General features: G+C 38.7%; 1 protein-coding gene and 1 pseudogene across 3 annotated transcripts; one reads left to right on the forward strand and one right to left on the reverse strand.

The window, feature by feature from the left end:
• The first annotated feature begins 387 nt into the window (after window positions 1-387).
• Window positions 388-8,725, forward strand: LOC126794177 (agamous-like MADS-box protein AGL19). 3 transcript variants are annotated; one of them, XM_050520834.1, is made up of 7 exons: window positions 393-893; window positions 2,526-2,622; window positions 5,285-5,346; window positions 5,461-5,560; window positions 7,483-7,524; window positions 7,642-7,683; window positions 8,212-8,725. In XM_050520834.1, the coding sequence occupies exons 1-7, from the start codon at window positions 709-711 to the stop codon at window positions 8,368-8,370; spliced, it is 687 nt and encodes a 228-aa protein (XP_050376791.1). In that variant the 5' UTR covers window positions 393-708; the 3' UTR covers window positions 8,371-8,725. The 3 variants fall into 3 exon arrangements, with proteins under 3 accessions (XP_050376793.1, XP_050376791.1, XP_050376792.1); XM_050520835.1 differs by having other exon boundaries at window positions 400-893; window positions 2,535-2,622; XM_050520836.1 differs by lacking the exon at window positions 7,483-7,524 and having other exon boundaries at window positions 388-893.
• A 491-nt stretch (window positions 8,726-9,216) lies between these two features.
• LOC126795442 (uncharacterized mitochondrial protein AtMg00310-like) lies at window positions 9,217-10,469 on the reverse strand (annotated as a pseudogene).
• Window positions 10,470-21,949: the final 11,480 nt, after the last annotated feature.

The following is a 21,949-nucleotide window of genomic DNA, read 5'->3' on the forward strand; positions in this document are numbered from 1 at the left end:
GAACCCTTCGTACGGACAACATTTAAGAAAACGGAAAACTAATTTTTTACCGTGCCCCGAATTTTACGTGCAACACCCCTGGTCCGAATATTTACCGGCAACCGACAGGAATGTTCGATGTTCACGATGGCAAGCACCTCTTTGCCGTCCCGAAGAGCCACTGACCACCGAGGTCGTCAGTCACTTTTACCCCACGTGTCGGCACGGCACGCGTGGCACGAAGCTTTGTGTTGCCTCCAACTTTCCACATTGGGTGAATCAAATGAGTGAGTGGCCTCACATGTGGTGGGCATCTATTCCCCTATTTCCCCTAGCTAGTCTATTATTTACTAAAATTTACTAAAACGAGCAAGACTTTCAGATTGGGTTATGGCCTCCTTTCCTCTTTTACTTTCTTAAAATTCCTACAAAAGCAAACACACCCTTCGTTTCATACCATAGGGTTCTCCTTACACTTTGAGCTATAGCTCATTCCAAAAAGCAAGTAGGGCAAACCAATCAGTTCTCTCTTCCCTTCCCTATCTATATTCTCCACCTCATTTTCTCCTCTGCAGATTTTAGGGTTTCTGTGGATTTTCTTTGCCTTGTTTGCTCCCTTTATATTTTGGGAAGTCTTTGGTTTCTTGCTTTGGTCTCTCTCTTCTGATTGGTCAGATCAGCTTGACCGATCTGTCAGTCTTGACTTGAGATTTTTTTTTCCGGCTGAAAATGGTTAGGGGGAAGACTCAGATGAAGCGGATAGAGAATGCGGCGAGCCGGCAAGTGACCTTCTCGAAGCGAAGGAATGGGCTGCTGAAGAAGGCCTTTGAGCTCTCGGTTCTCTGCGATGCCGAAGTTGCACTCATCATTTTCTCCAACAGAGGGAAGCTGTTTGAGTTTTCCAGCTGTTCTAGGTACACTTCATGAATTAAGCCCTTCGTGTTTTATTGCCAGAAATTGAAGAATAGTAACAATTGAATTGGGCACGCACCCAGATCATTTATTGTCAATTAATTTTGTTATCAGGTTTTGCTTTTTAGATTCATTAAAGCTGTTTATATATTTTGGTAGTGCAGCAGTGAATGATTATATGGGTAAGTACCAGTTCTACGTACTGCTTTAAACGTATAAGGGGTTCTTAAAAGCTGCATAAGATCTTACCCCTCTTTCTGCACTCAGATTGTCTGTGGGTTATGTCTTCTGGTTGAGATTTATTTGGGGTTCTCTCACTGTCCTAATCTTATGATTCTTATCAAGTTCCATATCAGTATAGTTTTTCAGAGCTCCCAAGCTAGCTGTTAACATCGAACTACAGCTTAATTATACACTGAGACACTGAGACACTGAGAGAGAGAGAGAGAGAGAGAGAGAGAGAGAGAGAGAGAGAGAGAGAGAGAGAGAGGACAAATTAATAAAGCGTGTCAGTTTATGGAAATTATCATATCCTGATTTACTGGTTAAGATCAAATATATAGAACAGTTTCGATCTGCTTAAGTGCACTCCTTTATAAAGTCAACGTTTTGGTAAGATATGAGATATAGAAATCATAGAATATCCAGAGCTAGGTGTTAATGTATTTGGAAATTGTGTTTATAAATTCAGATCATATATAGTTCAGCTAACAACCCAAGGTGAAAAACTGAAAGTACTGATAGAAGATAATAAAATCGATCTGGAACTGGCTGTTTCACAATCTGATTATCTGAAGCACTATTTCTTAGAAAAAGGCTGAATGCACGAGTTCCTTGTCATGCTCTTTTGAAATGCTATTAGATATATACAGTACTTGCTAGCTGTACATAACCTTCTATATATTACCAAATCAGTTAAGTTTATATAGCTTTTATTTGTCAGTAACATGTTCTATTAGTGCAAAACAAAACTCGTTTTTTTCACCTAACACACTGTCTAGTAATTAAGATATTGATATAGATTAGGCAAAAGAAAACAACCATGATATGATCAAGAGAAGCATATTTGGCAGAATACTTTAACCATACAATGATCTCTTCTGTAATCAAAAGTACGTTAGGAACATTAATCCGTTTGTTAACTTGGTACGAAGTTTTGGTTACTGAGTTGAAAGAGAAGCCTATATGTAGGCAAAATATTTGGTTACTGAACCACGTACTCATTTTTCATTTGAATTAGTACTTTGTACAAATGGATATATTGCTTTGTCAAATGAATACATGGTTTAGAATTAAGCATGCATGGGGTGTGCAGATAGTGGACTAGTGGAGATTGTAAGTAGATTAAGAGAATGTAATTGGTTAGGTTAATGCACTGTTTTCAAATTTTTATTTATTTGTGATTGATAGATGATAATTGTGGTAATATTAGTCATTGATGGGGTGATCGATCAAGTGGTCATGATCATCTAGAAGATAGGATGGTGTTGAACAATATGTTAACATGCATATGTGTACAAACTAAAAAAGCATGGAAATTGAAAAGGATTTATGTGTGATAGCTTAATGTATATCTTTATAAGCTAAGTTACTCAACATTGTTTTAATGTATTTTGATTTTGATGCCATTGGAGATACTTCAGTCTGAACAATACAATAGACCGTTTTCAAAATAGAGTGAAGGATCAAGGCCTCAGCGGCAAGGCAGTTCAAGATCACGATCATATGGAGGTAAGCCAGCAGATTAATTAACACGCACCAGTAAATATTTCCTTAAAAAACCCTCGTCTAATTAGCCGAAATGAGAAAAGTATGGTTAATCTCACTTGCTGAGACATATGTAGAGTCCAATGATTGGAACTTTCTACATCTGAGGGTGTTTTTTTTAATCTTTATTGGGGTATTTAGTTTTACACCCATTTTTTACACATGCTTTTAAAATAAACCTACATATTATTTAATTCTAATTTTCTCTCATATATTGTCAATTGAGCTTATAATTGTCTTTCGTTTTAACAAGAATTACATAGGTTGCCACTATTTAAATCTGATTAGTCAACTATAGTGAATTAAAGTCTCCTTTAAATACCTAATTGTAGATTGCTTGTGATTCATTATTATTGCTAAAATTATAGAAATTATGTTTGTAATTTTAATTTTAATTAAGGTAGATAATGAATGTAATACTTATGTTTTGGTAATTTAAATTATCTATCTTAAATGTAATTTTTTAAAGAGGAAACTTGAAAATTGGTAGGTTGTTATTTACAACACTAATTTTTCTATATTCATTCAGCTCTTTATAATCTAACATAAAGGTACAAGTTAACATTGTTAATCTGGTTAATAGGTACGAGACAACCTAGTTAATATGTATCTCTTTTAATTTCAACCTAAAGATTAGGATCATTTTTTTGACATATGGAAATTTTATATTGTACCTCTTATCGAGGAAAACATGCATATATATAATTTTAATGTACCTCTTTATTAGATTTTGTAGTGTATATATACCTATGCTTCTCATCCCAAAAAATAATATTATATCTCTTGCAGTGGATTTATGTTATAATATATCTAACATGAAGAAAAGAAAATGTCATTCAAGAAAAGGATGTGTACGTACCTCACGATAAAAATTTCTTATATAATCTTCGTTTCACTAGCTCCTATTGCTTAAAGTCAATAATTGTGTAAACTTTACAAAATTGGATAGATTGATGGAAGAAGAACAACAAAGAGATACGAAAAACTTGCAAAATTGAATAGCTCAGTGATGAGTTTAAAACAATGAAACAATTATGGACGAAATTCATTAATACCATATTCAAATGGATGTAAAAACCTAAAAGTACGGAAATAATTTAATATGACTTTTTATGTATCAGAAGGGTAGATCAGACATTTAGAAAAAGAATAAATATTGATATAAAAGATTTTGGGTATATTTAAAGAGGGGATTTAATATTAGGCTTATATCTAATTTTCTCATCTTTTTAGGCATAAATGCCGATTTGCACCCCAAACTTGGCTGAAATTGTCAATTTGCACCCTGAACTTGCATTTGAGTCAATTTACCTCCTAAACTTGGTAAAAATTGCCGATTTTCACCACATTCGTTAAATTTAACTGTTTTATCCAATTTTGCTTCACATGTCATGCACATGAGGGGTAATGTTGTCATTTTCTATTTATATTTTTCTTAAAAACAAATAAAAATATTCTTTAAAATGAGGATTATTTTGTTAATCAAATTATTTATTTACATCTTTTTTTCTACCTACTTAATCCTACTTTGAATTATATATTCAATATACCCACCCATTCAAATATAGTGTTGTGTATAAATATATTTTTATATGTACACATTGTTGGAGGATGAAAAAACGAGAATAATAACGACATAATAGAACAGAACGTAACCGTTTATTGATTAATAATGAGGCCAATATATAGGCATTACATAACCACAATTCCGTAGGATTCAGAGTTCTAATCTATTACAGAGATGCGAAATCTCTAACAGGAAACCTAATAAGGTTAAGACACACAATGGTAGAATAGTAATTTTCTCGGAACACATATTTATTTTTAATTTTCAATGTATTTATTTATTTATATTTTTTCTAATATCTTTTAACATACCATATCACATAAAATAATAAATATATAAATCAATAACATGTTTCGAAAAAACAAACATTGTAGCAAGTGTTCCTCTTAAGTAATTTTATTAATTTATTTCATTATTCAATATGAATAAATATATAATGACAATATTACCCCTTAAATGCATGACATGTAACGCAAAATTAGATAGAAACAGTTAAATTTAACGGATGGGGTGCAAATCGGTAATTTTTACCAAGTTTAGGAGGTAAATTGACTCAAATACAAGTTCGGGGTGTAAATCGACAAAATTTACCAAGTTTAGGAGGTAAATTGACTCAGATGCAAGTTCGGGGTGCAAATTGACAATTTCAACCAAATTTAGAGTGCAAATCGGCATTTATGCCTCTTTTTTATGCAACTCCGTATTCAGAGTCTTCGTATTCCTTCACTCGTTTGATTAAGATTATTCAAATTAATTGAAGAATTGTACTTGTCGACGAGGTTTAGATGAGAAAAAGGGTTTTCCGATCGATACGACTGACTCTCGATCATGTAGAAGTAATTTTTTGATAGGAGCTAGCCCAAAACATGAGTAGTTTCAATTAGCGAGGTGTTTCGTTGTACATGTGGTTGCCATGGTGAGATTGAAGAAGTACTTAGGTTAATTAAGTTTAATATGTCGATACTTGATAAACCATTGTCTTGGTTAATTAATTAAGCATGACCTAGAGATAAGTTATTTTTTAACCAATTTTCTGAAGTGATTGGATTTCATATGCAGCTTGCTAACGGAGACACCAGTAGCATGGCAAAGACAATTGAGTTTATTGACTCTTCTCGACGGTAGACTTTCAAAAACATTCTTGTTGAGTTAGCGCGCTCAACTCGAGCTTCGTACTAATATTGCAAGACTTAAACGTAACAATAGTATACAAAACCTATTATACATGTATGCAGGAAGCTATTGGGTGATGGGTTAGAATCATGTTCGATAGATGAGCTACATCAGATCGAGAACCAATTGGAGCGAAGCTTAGCTAAAATTAGAGATAGAAAGGTATATACCTACATAAACATTGAGATCAAGTTAATTGCTTTTATGTTGGCACTTTGCATACATTAGGAATAAGATTGTTGGCTTCAAATTTTTGGCCTTAAATGCCTCAATCGTAGATATCTTGCCAAGTCAACTAAACACCTCATATTGTCTTAGAAAATATGCAATATCATTTTTAAGTAAAAAGGTCATTAAATCCTTTCCAAATTTTATGATTATTATTTGTTTCATACTTTTGGATTATGTTTGTTACTCAATATTTTCACTTCAATACCATCATGATATAAAACAAAAATTCATGAAAATACATATATATATATATATATTAATAATATTATGCTTTTGAATGTGATAAAAAATGTGAATACATATGACTATATGAATATATGTATAATTCATCAACAAAATATTCTAAATTATATATATATATATATTTCGTAATTTTTTTGAAACAAAATATTTTGTAATTTTAACCGATAAAATCGATATTTAAATCATACAACTCATATCTCATTCAAGAAATGATTATTGCACTAGTAAATTAATTAGAGAAGTCAACAAATACAAAATGTGGAAAAGAATTATCTCATGAAATTTAGTAACTAAAGAGGTAAGAAATTAAGTTTGACCAATAAACATAACAAGGAGATAAAGAGAAACTGATATTTGAAAGAGCACTTCACATAAACTGGAGCTGCATAATACTGAAACCCTAGAGTTTTAGTAGTAGGGAGACGACGGTGGTGGCGATCACCACCGGTCTTCAGTTCTATCGGCTTCTTCGTGTCACAGGGAGGAGTTCTAGATTTAGTTCAAGTTTGGGGCTAGTGGTTTTGGTTCGGCGAGGAATTTTTGACGAAGTCAGAAAATGGTAGGAATGAAGACTTGTTTCTCGAATTGGTGGATCCCCGTTAGGGTTGATATCCAGGCTTGAAGGTGTGAGCAGTGTTGGCGTGCAACAGTTTAGGCGAGTTGAAGGTGTTATTTTACAAGCAGATCTAGGGGGGTTTCCCTAAGACAGAGCAAGAGTTTCTAGTGACGAGGGTTGAGCCCTTGGGCGAGGGCGATCATGGCCTTCTATTTCGGCCGGCCACTAGACTAAAGTAGCGGCAGTAGGCTCCCTGCCAAGCATTTGCAGAACAAGTGTTGGTTGGGGGTGAGGGGAGAGATTGGGCCTATGGGCCCTCTCTCTTTTGGGCCGCATCACTGCTTCCTCGAAGAGTGGGCTTTAGTTTCTTTTTCTTTTTACTTTTATGGGTTGGGTCTGTTAGATGCTTTTGAGGGAGTAATTTCTTGGAAACAAGGGAAGACATCTTTATGTATGAGTTAGAGTCTCACTTGTTTCTTAATTTGAAAGGTACACCTTGGGTCGCAGGTCTGATGATCAAGTTTTCGAGTCATACCTCATGTATGTAGGTTATTGCTTTATTTTATTTTTCAATTTCAAACTGGTTATTGATTATGTTGAATTTTCAGTTTTGTTTCGTAATTTTAGGAATAAAGAGCTTGTTTTTTGTACATTGTATTGGAGCTTGATCTTGCCTGACTTATCAATAGTTAGCCATTATTGGCTTGATGACTTATGAAGTCATTCATTAAAAAAAAAAGGTGAGAAATTAAGAGTAGTCAATTAAAATTGATAGAGTTTAACTTGTTAACTTAGATTGACAATGCTGATTTAGGAAGTAAATCAAAATAATTTTGAAATATTAGTTTTAGGAAGGATATGATTGTCTTATAGAGTGAAAATTGACTTGGCTTTGTTTGGTAAATAGGTGATGTGTTTATGTGACTAGGCATGACACATAAGATTGAGACTTAGACCTAAATTTTTTAGGCCCTATATCACTGCTCTATACGTTATTACTTCAACCAATATATATATTGACAACCATATATATTTCTCCGATCCTTAAAAATAGAACCTGATGCTGAGCGAGCATATAGAGCAGCTGAGGGAAAAGGTAATTAAACTTAATTGCTGTGTACATACAATTTCATGACCTCATGCTACGCACAGTGATTTAATATTGGTTCGATTTGTTTCTATGCATGGCATGATCAATACTGATGATGATCAGGAAATACGCCTACTCGAACAAAATGCAGAGCTCAGGGAGAAGGTAATATTATCAAGCTTCTTTCTCCTTCTAATTACAACTCTGAACTCCAATATTGTTGACACAAGGTAAATGCGTGATGGCCTGCATACCACACGATGTAAGGACGTCTTGGTCAGGCAACTTTACCTATATTGCATGCCAACTGTTTAATTTGAATTTGATACATTCTTTCACTTCCTTGTCCTCCATGGTGTACATATACTAGAGCGCAGGGCCGGCCCTAGCCCTGCGCAGCTATTCCAAGTGTTAGTCGCGACCAGTGGCGGAGCCACACTGCATATATATGTGCTAGCTGCATGCACGTTTTGGCTTTGGCTGATCAGTTACTGCATGCACAGGCAGTTCGCCCCCCCCCCCCCCCCCCCCCCCCCCAAAGATATAATAAACTTAGTACCAGGTTATGCTACTAAGATGCTGAACTTAGTAGCAGTCGAAATGGGGATTTCGGATCATCATATATGTAATCCTGACGGTATTCGGTTAAAAGGTTTTCACTCCAATATTAATTCGGCCTATTTCTTGTTTCAGTGTGGCATGCAACTAATTTGTCCACCAAGCAATGGAGAAGAAGATGGAAATGAAGATGATGATGTAGAAACAGAGGGCGACTGTCGAACTATGGAAGTGGAGACAGAACTGTTCATCGGGCCACCCAAAAGACAAAGAAATGCCAAGAAAACTCCCTAGCTAGGGTACGATCGAACTCGTAAATTTATGATCGAGATCAATGAACATTGGTGACGATCATGTTTTATTAAAAGCATTTGCAACCACAGGCAGCTCCGTTCACAGGTTTCCAAGCTGCTTCCTGATGGTAATTTGGGGTGCACGAGTATAGAATAACTGTAAATCCAGAAAGTTGCTTCGATATTTATGTGTGGAATGAGTAATGCAGAATACAAAGCTGTGTGATTTGTGTTTTTATCTTGATCACCCATTCAACTTAATTAATTGGTTGGAACGGGGCTGCTGCTAAGCTTATGTATTTTTTATTAAACAACCAATTTTCTATTGAAGAATCGCAACTCATTAGCTTGCTTAATAGCCAAACTTGTGTACAGGAAGTATGTTGCTTAGCTAGCCTCCTATATATGGAAACATCATTCATCGTCTACTCTACGTACACACTCAATTGTGATACAGAGAGAGAGAGAGAGAGAGAGGCTTCAAAGTCCTTAAACACGTCCAGTTCAGACCCAGGTCACAGTTGCCTACTTGCCTAAGCCCAGCCCTGCTCCCAAGCCGGCCAAATCTCAAGGCTAGAGTACCATCTCCGGCCATGTAAATAACTAACGTCATTCAAGTTATTCACGAGAATGATAAAGTTTTAAAACCGTACGCGTCCATATGTTGATGTATCTAAATGTAAGTCGATCTATTGTTAATTCTTTATCTCTTTTTTTTAACTTAGAGGAAATTTATTAAAAACCGGGAAACTAAACACAGTGCAAAGGTACATCAAGAGAAAGCAAAATATGAAGAGAGGAAGGTGGAAACTGACACCAGTCAGCTGGACACTCTTCCTCTGTCGAGCTAAAAAGGCAAGATGATCGGCCACCTTATTAGCAAGTCGGCTGGTGCAAACCCAGCTAAAAGAGCACAAACCAACTGTTAAGCTCTGAATGTGAGCCACCAGAGCCACCACAGACCAGTCTGGAGATTGAGTGGTGGATGTGAGAGTCCTAACCAGTTGTAGAGAGTCTATTTCGAAAATAAAGTGAGAAGAGGGAAGAGAAAGAGCCAATTGAACCCCACGGCGAGCAGGCAGAGCCTCTGCAACCAAAGGAGATCGAGCCAAAACCTGGGAACACATCCCAGAAAGAACAGAGCCCGTAGACGATCGAGCAATCGCAGCAATGCCTGCTCCATCAGGTGTCCAAGAGGCATCCATATCTATTTTTAGCTATGAAGGAAGAGGGGAAAGCCATTTAGGCTTCGGCGGAGGCCGATTCGGGGGCACAAAAACCACCGGGTCAGAAGATTGTAGAAGGAACTCCGACGAAGCCAAAAACGCTTGAGAAGCAACCAAGGCAGGCTGGGGGATCGAAGAAGCCAAATCAACTTCCAGATAATAGGATTATGTACCGCAGAAGAGTGTGGATGCACAATGGTAACATTTGGATCTTGAGAATGCGCCGCATTATAGCCTGACCGAACAGAGTATAGCCCTGACTTGTCTAAAGACCAAATCAATTTGTTCGGAAGTGCCACAGATGTGGTAGGAGTAGCACGAATGGCCTGCTCCTGCTCAAGCGTGGTTCCAAGTCATAGAATCCCAAATGCTAAGAGAAACTATTTGCAAAGAGGGGTCAGCAGAGGGAGCAGGAGATAACGTCATTGGTTCGGGGCAATGAGGAAACCAATTGGTGTGCCAAACCGAGAGATCCACACCATTACCCACCTGCCAAGCAACATGTCGAAGTAACAGTTCCTTACCATGTAATAGACTGGACCATAGCCAGGAAGGAGAAGCCCCTTTTGCGTGCAGTATCAAACGTAGCTGAAGGAAAATAACGCTCCTGGAGAATGCGGGCCCAAAGTGCAAAGGGGGTTACAGAGAAGACGCCAACCTTGTCTTGCAAGTAGAGCCTGATTAAAATCCGCAAGATCAAGGAACCCCATTCCCCCTTGAGATTTTGAGAGGCCTGAACTAGATCATTTTAGCCAGTGAATTCTAGAGTCCGCCCTATTCCCCCACCAAAAATTGGCCAAGAGAGAGAGTTAATCTGGCGGCATAGTGTTTTAGGAAACTTGAAACACATCATTGGATAAGTAGGAATTGCCATGGCAACTGATTTAATCAAAACCTCTTTGCCAGCCTGGGTGAGAAAATTGTTATTCCAACCATGAAGCTACGCACTACCACCTCGCGCACATAAGCTAAGGCAGAGACTTTGGAACGCCCCCAAATTGTAGGTAAACCCAAATTAGACCCCGGAGGCCGAAGGGAGGAGATGCCAAGTAAATGAGAAAGCTGTCTAACCGGAGAAGGAGAAGCATTTGGACTAAAAAATAAAGTGGACTTCAGGGGGTTAATCTGTTGCCCTGAACTAACGCCATATTGTTGAAGAAGCAGTAACAGAGTAGACACATTGGAACAAGAAGCTTCAAGGAAGAAAAGTGAGTCATCCGCAAAGAGGAGGTGTCTAATAGGAGGAGCTGCAGGGGTAATGTAGAGAGGGCAGATCCACTGAAGAGAACAAGCTCTATGCACTAAATTAGATAACACATCACTGACAAACAAAAACAAATAGGGGGAAAGGGGATGCCCTTGCTGAAGATCACGAGAAGGACTGAAGTAGGGTGAAGGTTTGCCATTGATAAGCAGAGAAAAAGTAACATAGCGCACACAATTCATGATAAGCATGACCCAATGCGGATGGAATCCTAACTTAAGTAGGATAGCCTGTAAGAAATCCCACTCAACAGAATCGTATGCTTTTGAGATATCCAACTTCAAACCAAAGGCAGCCGGTCCAGAAGAACGAAGAAGCTTCAAGTGGTGGAAAAGTTCGTGAGCAATAACCACATTATCTTGAATTTGCCGTCCAGTTACAAATGCCGCCTGGTTTTCAGAAATCAAAGCCGGCATAAAGGTTTAAGACAGTTAGTCAAGATCTCGGACAAGATTTTGCAAGAGAAGTTACACAACCTGATAGGACGGAACTAAAGAGAATTGTGAATATTTTTAATATATTGCAGCAAGAGATTACAGGGCATATATACAGTTTACATACAATACGATCCATCATTCTAGGAGTTATTCTAAGTAGATCAATGATAGTTATTACAGAATATCAGGATACTAACTACTGATTCTTTCCTTAATACTCCCTCTCAAGTTAGAGTGGATATTGATCACTGCTAACTTGTCTAGCAATAATGTAAACTGATTCGAACTCAGAGGCTTTGTAAAGATGTCTGCTGGTTGTTCCTTTGTTCTCACATATTCTGTCTTGATCAAACCTCTTTGCACTTTCTCTCTCACAATATGGCAATCAATTTCGATGTATTTGGTCCTTTTGTGAAACACCGGATTAGATGCTATGTGTATTGCTGCCTTGTTATCACAAAATAACTCGTTGCACCTGCTTAATATTCAAATCTTTCAAAATGTACAGCATCCATGTTATCTCACAACACGTAGTAGCCATAGATCTGTACTCTGCTTCAGCACTTGAACGCGAGACCGTGCTTTGTTTCTTAGTCTTCCAAGAAATGGGAGCATCTCCAAGAAAGATACAATAACCAGTCGTTGATCTCCTGGTGTCCTTGCAACGTGCCCAATCCGCATCACAATATGCTCTCAATTCCAATGATCCTTTGGAGGATAAAAGGATTCCCTGACCTGGTGTTTGTTTGAGATACCTCAACACCTGGTATGCTGCTTCCAGATGGGGTTGTCGTGGCTTATCCATGAATTGGCTAAGGATATGCACTGCATATACAAGATCTGGTCTTGTAATAGTTAAATAAATGAGACGTCCCACAAGTCTCCTATACTGAGATGCATCTTCCAATGGTGTTCCACCGTCTTGTGTGAGGCTCACATTTTGCTGAACTGGAAACCGAGATGGCTTTGCTCCAAGAAAACCTGTGTCCTCAAGTACCTCCAATGGATATTTTATTTGGCTTAATGCAATACCATGTCTGGATCTCGCTACCTCCAACCCAAGAAAGTACTTCAATTTCCCCATATCTTTCAACTAGAATTGGCTTGATAGGAAGCTTTTTGTGTTTGTGATTTCTTCTAAACTGTTCCCAGCTAGAATGACATCGTCCACATAAACCAATAAGGCAGTAAAATTACCTTGATGGTTTCGAACGAACAAAGAATAGTCAGACCATGATTGTCTGAATCCAGTTGATTTGAGGGCGAATGAAAGCTTTAAAAACCACTGTCGAGATGCTTGCTTTAAGCCGTATAAAGACTTATGCAATTTACAGACCTTATACTCCCCCTTTCGTTCGAAACCAGGTTGAAGCTGCATGTACACGTCCTCATGAAGATCTCCATTAAGAAAGGCATTATTGACATCTAGTTGATGAATGTGCCAATTTTGTTGAGCTGCAAGGCTAAGTAAGACTCGAACAGTGGTGAGTTTGGCAACGGGTGCAAACGTTTCTCTATAGTCAAGCCCTTCAATTTGACTATAACCTTTTGCCACTAACCGCGCCTTATAGCGTTCAATGGTCCCATCGGGGTTGTACTTGATCTTGTACACCCATTTGCAACCGATTGGTTGTTTGTGAGCCGGAGGAGATACCAAACTCCATGTTTTGTTAGCCTGCAACGCCTCAATCTCTAAGCGCATGGCTTCTCTCCACTTAGGATCCCGAACTGCCTGGGAAAATGAAGTAGGTTCTCTTTGCATAGATATATTAGCAGTAAAAATCATGTGTGGTGTAGAGAGGTTGACATACGATAAAACATGAGAGAGACAAAGAGTTGTACCAAAGGGAGTGACCTCAGTGGAGGAAGACAACGGAGCAGGTCGTGAGGGGAGGGCCGCCAAAATGTGAAAGTCCTGCAATGCGGTAAGGACCTGGGTGGGTCGGGTAGACCTGCGGAGGCGTGGTGGAGATGGTTGTAGAAGGGAAGGTGACGGAGTACTATCAGGAGTTGGACTGAAGATATGAAGTGGAGCATTAGGGAGTACGTGAGCTGCAAGGCTAAGTAAGACTCGAACAGTGGTGAGTTTGGCAATCGGTGCAAACGTTTCTCTATAGTCAAGCCCTTCAATTTGACTATAACCATTTGCCACTAACCGCGCCTTATAGCGCTCAATGGTCCCATCGGGGTGGTACTTGATCTTGTACACCCATTTGCAACCGATTGGTTGTTTGTGAGCCGGAGGAGAGACCAAACTCCATGTTTTGTTAGCCTGCAACGCCTCAATCTCTAAGTGCATGGCTTCTCTCCACTTAGGATCTCGAACTGCCTGGGAAAATGAAGTAGGTTCTCTTTGCATAAAGATATTAGCAGTAAAAACCCTGTGTGGTGTAGAGAGGTTGACATACGATAAAACATGAGAGAGACAATGAGTTGTACCAAAGGGAGTAACCTAAGTGGAGGAAGACAACGGAGCAGGACGTGAGGGGAGGGCCGCCTCAATGTGAAAGTCCTGCAATGCGGTAGGGACCTGGGTGGGTCGGGTAGACCTGCGGAGGCGTGGTGGAGATGGTTGTAGAAGGGAAGGTGACGAAGTAGTATCAGGAGTTGGACCGAAGATATGAAGTGGAGCATTAGGGAGTACGTGAGCTGCAAGGCTAAGTAAGACTCGAACAGTAGTGAGTTTGGCAATCGGTGCAAACGTTTCTCTATAGTCAAGCCCTTCAATTTGACTATAACCTTTTGCCACTAACCGCGCCTTATAGCGCTCAATGGTCCCATCAGGGTTGTACTTGATCTTGTACACCCATTTGCAACCGATTGGTCGTTTGTGAGCCGGAGGAGAGACCAAACTCCATGTTTTGTTAGCCTGCAACGCCTCAATCTCTAAGCGCATGGCTTCTCTCCACTTAGGATCCTGAACTGCCTGGGAAAATGAAGTAGGTTCTCTTTGCATAGAGATATTAGCAGTAAAAACCCTGTGTGGCGTAGAGAGGTTGACATACGATAAAACATGAGAGAGACAATGAGTCGTACCAAAGGGAGTGACCTCAGTGGAGGAAGACAACGGAGCAGGACGTGAGGGGAGGGCCACCTCAATGTGAAAGTCCTGCAATGCGGTAGGGACCTGGGTGGGTCGGGTAGACCTGTGGAGGCGTGGTGGAGATGGTTATAGAAGGGAAGGTGACGGAGTACTATCAGGAGTTGGACTGAAGATATGAAGTGGAGCATTAGGGAGTACGTGATCTGTGAGTGGAATTGATTTGGTAGGTGAGTTGGAATCGTGGTGCTCAGCCGAAGTCTGAGGAGTAGTTATCGTTGTAGGACTCAGAAGAGAGATATTAGGAGGTGGATTAGACGTGATTGTAGGAGTTTAATTGATATGTGGATCAAAATGAGGAAGATTTATTAAGGAAGGAAACAAATCATGTGTGTGTGGAGGAGAACCCGAGTCTGTGTGGAAAGGAAACACATTTTCAACGAAAATCACATCCCTTGAAACTAGGGATTTCTTGGTTGTCAAATTATATACTTTGTACCCCTTTTGACCATGAGGATAGCCAAGAAATATGCATTCTATTGACCGAGGATCGAATTTGGTAGGGTGTTGGGAATGTGTAGACACAAAACATTGACAACCAAAAACCTTTAAATGGGAATAACTAGGTGCCTTATGGAAAAGCTTTTCAAATGGTGTTTTTCCCTCAAGGGTAGGAGTTGGTGTCCTATTGATCAAGTAAGCTGTTGTTAGTATGGCATCCCCCCAAAAAGGTTTTGACAATTTAGCTTGAAAAAGGAGTGCTCTTGCTACATTTAGCAAATGTCGATGTTTGCGCTCAGCCATACCATTTTGTTGTGGTGTGTTGACGCAACTAGTTTGATGCACAATGCCTTTAGAGGAATAAAATTGAGGGAGTTTAAACTCTGGACCATTATCACTCCTAACGACCTTTACAGTCTTACCAAACTGATTTTCAATCAAATGAATGAAATGAATGAGTAGAGGACGTGCTTCTGATTTGTGTTTCATCAAATATACCCATGTGCTTCAGGAATGATCATCGACAATAGTTAAAAAATACGTTGCACCAGTAAGAGACGGAAGTTTATAACCACCCCAAATGTCAATGTGAATCAAATCAAAACAAGATGCACTACGAGTAGTACTTATTGGAAAAGGTTGCCTAGTAAGTTTGGCTAAAGGACAGACAGAACAAGTGCTTGAACTACAAGCTTTATTTGCAAGGAATGGAAATAATGAAGAAGCTTTATCTGATGGGTGACCAAGTCGTCGGTGCCATAAGTGATCATGCTTGGAATGTACCGCATTGCATGTTCCTTTCTTTGGTATGTTGAGGCAGTAAAGTCCCTCCTTCTCAGTTCCCATCCCAATCATCTTCCCCGATCGTAGGTCCTGTATCACACAAACTTGTCTGAGGAAAATTGTGACATAAAATGAATCAAATGCAAGCTTGCTCACATATATCAAATTCAGGTAAAACTTTGGGACGTAAAGAACATTGTGGAGAACAAATTGTGGAGAGAGCACCACTGTCCCAATATGAGTAACATGTTTCATACTACCATCAGGAAGTTTCACTATGCGATTATGAACAGGTCTTAGTGATGTGAGTAGACTAGATGTGCAAGTTATATGATCACTTGCACCACTGTCTATAATCCATGATGGTTCTATACCCTCTCGTAAAACAGAAAAGGCTTTACCTGAAAGCTCCTCGTAATTTGGAATATTACCGACTAGGTTTGCAGTAGTAGGCTTGATGTCATTCAAGGCCTCTAACATCTTACTGTAATCACCATGGTTAGCAGCTGCCGACTTGATCTTGTTCACAAGCTTGAAGAATTTGTGACAATCAGATTGGGAAAGAGGAAGGTTATCATCAATATCCTCTTCATCGTCCCCAAAGGAAATTGCATGGTTGGCCTTAGCATGGATCTATCCTCCTCGTATGGCATTCTTTCTCCTCCTCGTATGGCATTCTTTCTCCTACGACAATAATCATAGGTATGCCCTGTTCCTTCACATTAAGTACACTTGAGATGTGCCCTGCAGTTTTTGGTGCTATGGTTGGTCATATTACACTTCTCACACTTGATTTCAGCTTCTGAATGGTTACCACCTCGATTAAACTTCTTCACTGAGAAGGCTGATACCTCGGGTGGCGCTACCGTCTTTCCTCCAGAAATTTCTGCTTGTCTTTCATGGCGTACGGCCACTGCATAGACTTTGTTCAAACTTGGAAGGGGATCCATGCTTATTATGTTGCTCCGGATCGTTGCATACTCTTCATTCAACCCCATAAGAAACTTCATCGTCTTTTGTGTCTCCATGTAGGTCCTGATATCGGTGGCTGCCTTACAGGTGCAAGGAGGGAGGCCACAGATCGCATCCCTTTCGTCCCATAAGCCCTTGAGTTTGGTGAAGAACGCTGTGACAGTGCCTGTTCCTTGCTCACATTCATGAACATCGTTTTCTATATTGAATAATTGAACTGTGTTAGTATGAGAGAACCTCTCCTGCAATTCATCCCATATGTCACTTGCATATTTGCAATGAGCAAGGCTCCTCCTAATCTCTTTTGACATGCTTCCAAATAGCCAGGTGTTGACAAGTATGTTGCAACGATCCCATTGTCTTTGCTCAGCCAGATTGGTGAGTGACCTTTTTAGGGTTCCATCAACAAAACTGTTCTTGTTCTTGATGGTCAGTGCCATGATCATGGATTCTGCCCAATCAATGTAATTGTCTTCCATCAGTGGTGGCGATACAAGGGCTGTGCCCAATTGATCAGAGTGCATGAAGAGTTGATGGTTGGGGTTCTCCCATGGGTCTGCGGTCCTGGACGAGGTCAAGTTCTTGGTATGCTCGATCACTTTTTGCTCGTCGTCACCGGCCATGAGGTATGTTGTTTCTGTAGAATTTCTAGCTTCTCAAGATCGTATGCTCTGGTACCATAAAGAGAATTGTGAATATTTTCAATATATTGCAGCAAGAGATTACATGGCATATATACAGTTTACATACAATACGATCCACCATTCTAGGAGTTATTCTAAGTAAGTAGATCAATGATAGTTATTACAGAATATCAGGATATTAACTACTGATTCTTTCCTTAATAGGAACTGAGAAGCCATTTCTGGGTGAGAAATCTTGGGGAGCAAGACCAGTTGAGTTTTGTTCATGTCCGGGAGAAGAGAACCAAAGGAGAAAAAAGAAATAGTGGCGTGTGCACTATGGTCCAGTAATGCTGATAAAAACACCCAGGAAAGCCATCTGGGCCTGGGGCTTTTAGAGGGCCTAAACCAAAAATAGCAGCCTTAACTTCTAGTCACCGGAGCCAACAAACCCGCATTCATCTCGGCGGTAACCACCGGATCAACCAAACTGAGGACCTGGTCCATGTTCCAAGGACCCACTGAAGTAAACAAGTTCTTGTAAAAGGATAGAAGAGTGTCAGTAATTGCTTCCTCTGAGTCCAACCAAACTCTAGTAGACTTACGCAAACGTAAGATGCAATTACGTTGTGTAGCAACATGATGGAAAAATGTAAGATGAGATCCCCTAAATTCAGAGGCGGATTTAGGATTGAAATTTAGGAAAAGCTTCAAATTTGGACGGAGGCAAGAAATTTTTTTTTTTGACAATGTACATAAAAGAAGGGATTCAACCATACAACGTATACAAAACTTCACCTCATGATTGTCAAAACTGAATCATAAATAAGGTAAACATACTTCAAATTTCAATTTGATGCAATAAGGTAAATACAACCACATAAATTAATCCATATGAGCTTTAGAATCAATCAAATTGAAATTGGAATAGGCGAATAGCAGTACCTGAAAGATGAGAGTTAAGGACTAAGTGAAAGTGAAGAACGCGGATCACGCATTCACCCTAGCCACAAAATCATTCCATCTCGCCATCTTCTTCTTCTTCTTCTTCTTCTTCTGTTAGTTCTATATGACTGTGTCGCAAAAGAATAAGTGGTTGAGGAATCAACAGATTTGAAACGACTGAGGAGATGAAATCGAATAGTTAAGTAGCTCTTTTACACCGCGCTAGAGAGTGGAGAGACTAGAGACTGCGCACCTCTTCTTCATCTGCCTCTACGGCGCACAAAAGTGCCAAACTGATTTAGATTTTTTCCCCCTTGGGCTAGCATCCATGTAGTATTCTTTTCAAGCTCCAAATTTCTGCATAGGCTCTAGCCCGGGCAATCCCTGGGCTAGATCCGCCCCTGCCTAGCTTGAGCCAAGAGACTCGAGAGCGTTGATGCCAGAATTTCTCTTCTATGTCTCATAAAATCTCAATAGCTATAGAGTCGATTACAAAAAATACTAGTTTGAAAGGCTCGTTGGAATTGATCCGCTACGGGATTTACATTATACAAGATTCACTTAATACCCAAAATTGTAGTCATTTCATTTCTATATTTCAATACATAACCGAAAAATAGAAAAGATTCTTCAAAAGTCTAAAGTCCTAGAAGTGCATGGTAAATACTGCCAAATCTCGGAACAAAACTTTTTTTCCTTTCCGGGTAAAGCGGCGCATAAAAAAGAGTTAGCCTGTCAAAAGTCCGGGCCCAAAAGTGTTGCGCTATTTTTTTGCATTTATTAGCGGCCATTTCGAGAAATACCTCTTTTTTCCCGTTTTGTTGAGCGGCAATAGAGAATTCATGCTTGATTCCTTTTTCATTACAGTACTCAGCAAAAGATGCATTCTCCTAAATTCTTTATCTCTTTTAGGAGACGGTTTCAAATGATGACTTAGTTGACATAACAGTATGAAATGACAAGGCATATGACAAATTTGGACGAATATGTGATGTAATCGAGCACTTTTGTGAAAAAATTAGGGTGGTTTCAAATGATGACATAGTTGACATAACAGGATTAAATGACGAGGCATATGACAAATTTGGAAGAGTATGTGTTGTAATCGAGCACTTTAGTGAAATTAGGGTGGTCAAGTGTCGGGCAGGCCACTAAACTTATTGAATCCGGTGATCGACATAGCTTGTATCTTGGCAACGGTACAGGTAAAACACGAACTGGTAAATGTATAGTTTGGACTTTGGACCCCTGAAATTGTCATGCATGATCGATTCACAGTGCTCAAGATATGGACTCGATCATGCAGGCCAAAAGAAGAACACATACCTAATCTTTGTAGTTATGGCGTTGTGCGAAGGATCTGCTTGGATCAGCAATAGGTTGGTTTCGATGGTTTCGCCAGGCAAAAACAAAAGGTATTGCGCAGAAAGAAACAGTAGAACAATAAAATGCTGAAAGTTAAAGTAACAATTTTGTGCTCTTACATTATTTCTTGATTGAACTCGATCATTAGACATTGTTTCTCTCTTTTTACATGAGGGATACAGTCATATAGATTATGTATACAAATTTGGTACTGCTTTCCCGCCGGCCTAGCCTCATACGGTGCTTCAATACTTCAACGGAGATAAATTTCTCGATCACTATCTAGTTGATGTCCAATATTTGGCGCGTTACGCTATGGTTCAAACTTCAAATGTGACCAAATTTTGATGATAAAAATGATTATGAGTATTGATCGATATTGTATTATCGAATGATATTTGTTGAAAGCGTGTTTCGCTCTGTTTTGGTAAATGATGGTTAATTCTCAAATTAGACGATTTATTAGTCGTCGTAATTATATATGATTGTGGTCAAGTCATTAATGACTGTTATGTCGGACTAGAAACTCCAATTACCCGGTGAACGGAAGTGGAAAGCTTATGACTCGCAGAGTATGCGAGGGAAATCATTGAAATCCAGTTAGGGATTCAGTATTTATCTCGATTACAGCTTTCTATATTTTATTTATAAAATGGTGCATGTGTGTGGTTTGGTTGTTTTAAATACAAATGTATTAACCGGACCACGAGAACGTGATGGCTTGAGAGCGAGGGGTGGCAATGACATCCTTGGGTTCTATCCCAACCTCCGGAGGATTTTAGTTACACAGGTCGTGCGAGTTCCGATCTTAAGGATGGACTCGAAATGTTGTGTAGTTTGGTGTGGTAGCGGACGCTCTTGCTACGCTTACATGGTACAATTTATCTGACGTAAGGTCATGTAGTTGGTCTATAGGACCGGTCATCAATACTATTTGGATTTGGTGCCGTATTGAAAGTTTGCACCGATTCTCAAGTCATTGTTTACTAAAATTTGTCATTTCATTCATTTATTTGAATTGATTTTACACTGGGGTGCCCAATAATGTTTTTGAAACTAATCGAGAAACCCTACACCAGTGTGTCTACATGTACTGTGCACTGATACGAGATAGTGGAGGATGTGGCATGGTGGGTTATTCAAGTTCTGTTAAACCATTTCCCGGTTTTCAGTGTAAATTCTATTTCCTTAATTGTAGACTTAGAACTTAGTTTAAGTTAGTTTCATATTTAGCTTTGTTGCTATTCCGTTATTTCAGTTCATTATTCTGGAATATCAGTTGTATCAAGTTATGGACGAACAAATGTATTTCCTATAAGAAATGATTTTCACCTCAAAATTATTTTAAGCTTCCATTGTGATACTCATAAATTTTCTTATATAAAATGTCTTGCATTTCTTTAAAATGTAAATCAGGTTTTCGATTTATGTTTTATCGACTCGCGGCATTGTGACGTACTTAAGCTGATGAGGTGTAATTTGGGGCGTTAGAGATAGTGGTATCAAAGTCTTTCATTACATTAGTCTAAAACGAACCTATCTAGATTGAGAACCCTATCAATGGAAATGATTACAGAGGCTAGAACTGCTACATCAGTCACACTCCCAACAAATGATTTTATCTAGAGTCAACTTTCTAATCAAGGAAAAATGCTGCTAGTCATGAACCAACTACTGAGTATTTCGCCGGCAGGTTAAGAGTACACGTCTTCAAGAACAAGATTACACGTCTAGAGAAGTATCTAAGATTTTTCTGCATATTTCCATGACAAATATTAGCAAGGGTGTTGCTATCTAATTAAGAATTATATATGCAGGCCTCCCCTCGGAAGATATATTTGGAACCACAAGTTTAACACATTTATGGATCATTTCACAACAATTAAAATGCTGTTGCACTTCAAATAATGGATGAGGACCCAATTCTGTGATTTCATTTTCATAATTTTACAGCTGAGTCATCTTATTAACGAAATTTTTTAATATATGGTGCTGTGGTTTTTTAGAATATTTTTGGCCGTTAGATTGCTAATATATCTAACGGTTATAAAAATTAGAAGATATGTGACATGATGACCTAGTCACTTACGAATATTTTCCTTTTAATGATCAATTAATTGCTTCTATTTTAATAACCCATTAATTTTCTTCCTAATTAACCACGTCATTTCAAGAAATTTAAATTAATTTTGATTTTCTTCTAACTTTTCCTTTTAACCGTTAATTGATTTTCATATTTGAATCATTAATTTATTTATTCTTTTAATGATCAACTAATTACTTCTATTTTAATAACTTATTAATTTTCTTAGACTTTTTTCTTAAATACTATCTTGATTAATTAACTACGTCGATTTAGAAAATCAAAATTCTTCTAATTTATATTAACGTCGCCAAAGATTATCGGGTTTAGTAGGTGAAAAT

Source organism: Argentina anserina, chromosome 5 (genome assembly GCF_933775445.1).
Source record: "Argentina anserina chromosome 5, drPotAnse1.1, whole genome shotgun sequence".
In the NCBI taxonomy this organism is placed as follows: Eukaryota; Viridiplantae; Streptophyta; class Magnoliopsida; order Rosales; family Rosaceae; genus Argentina; species Argentina anserina.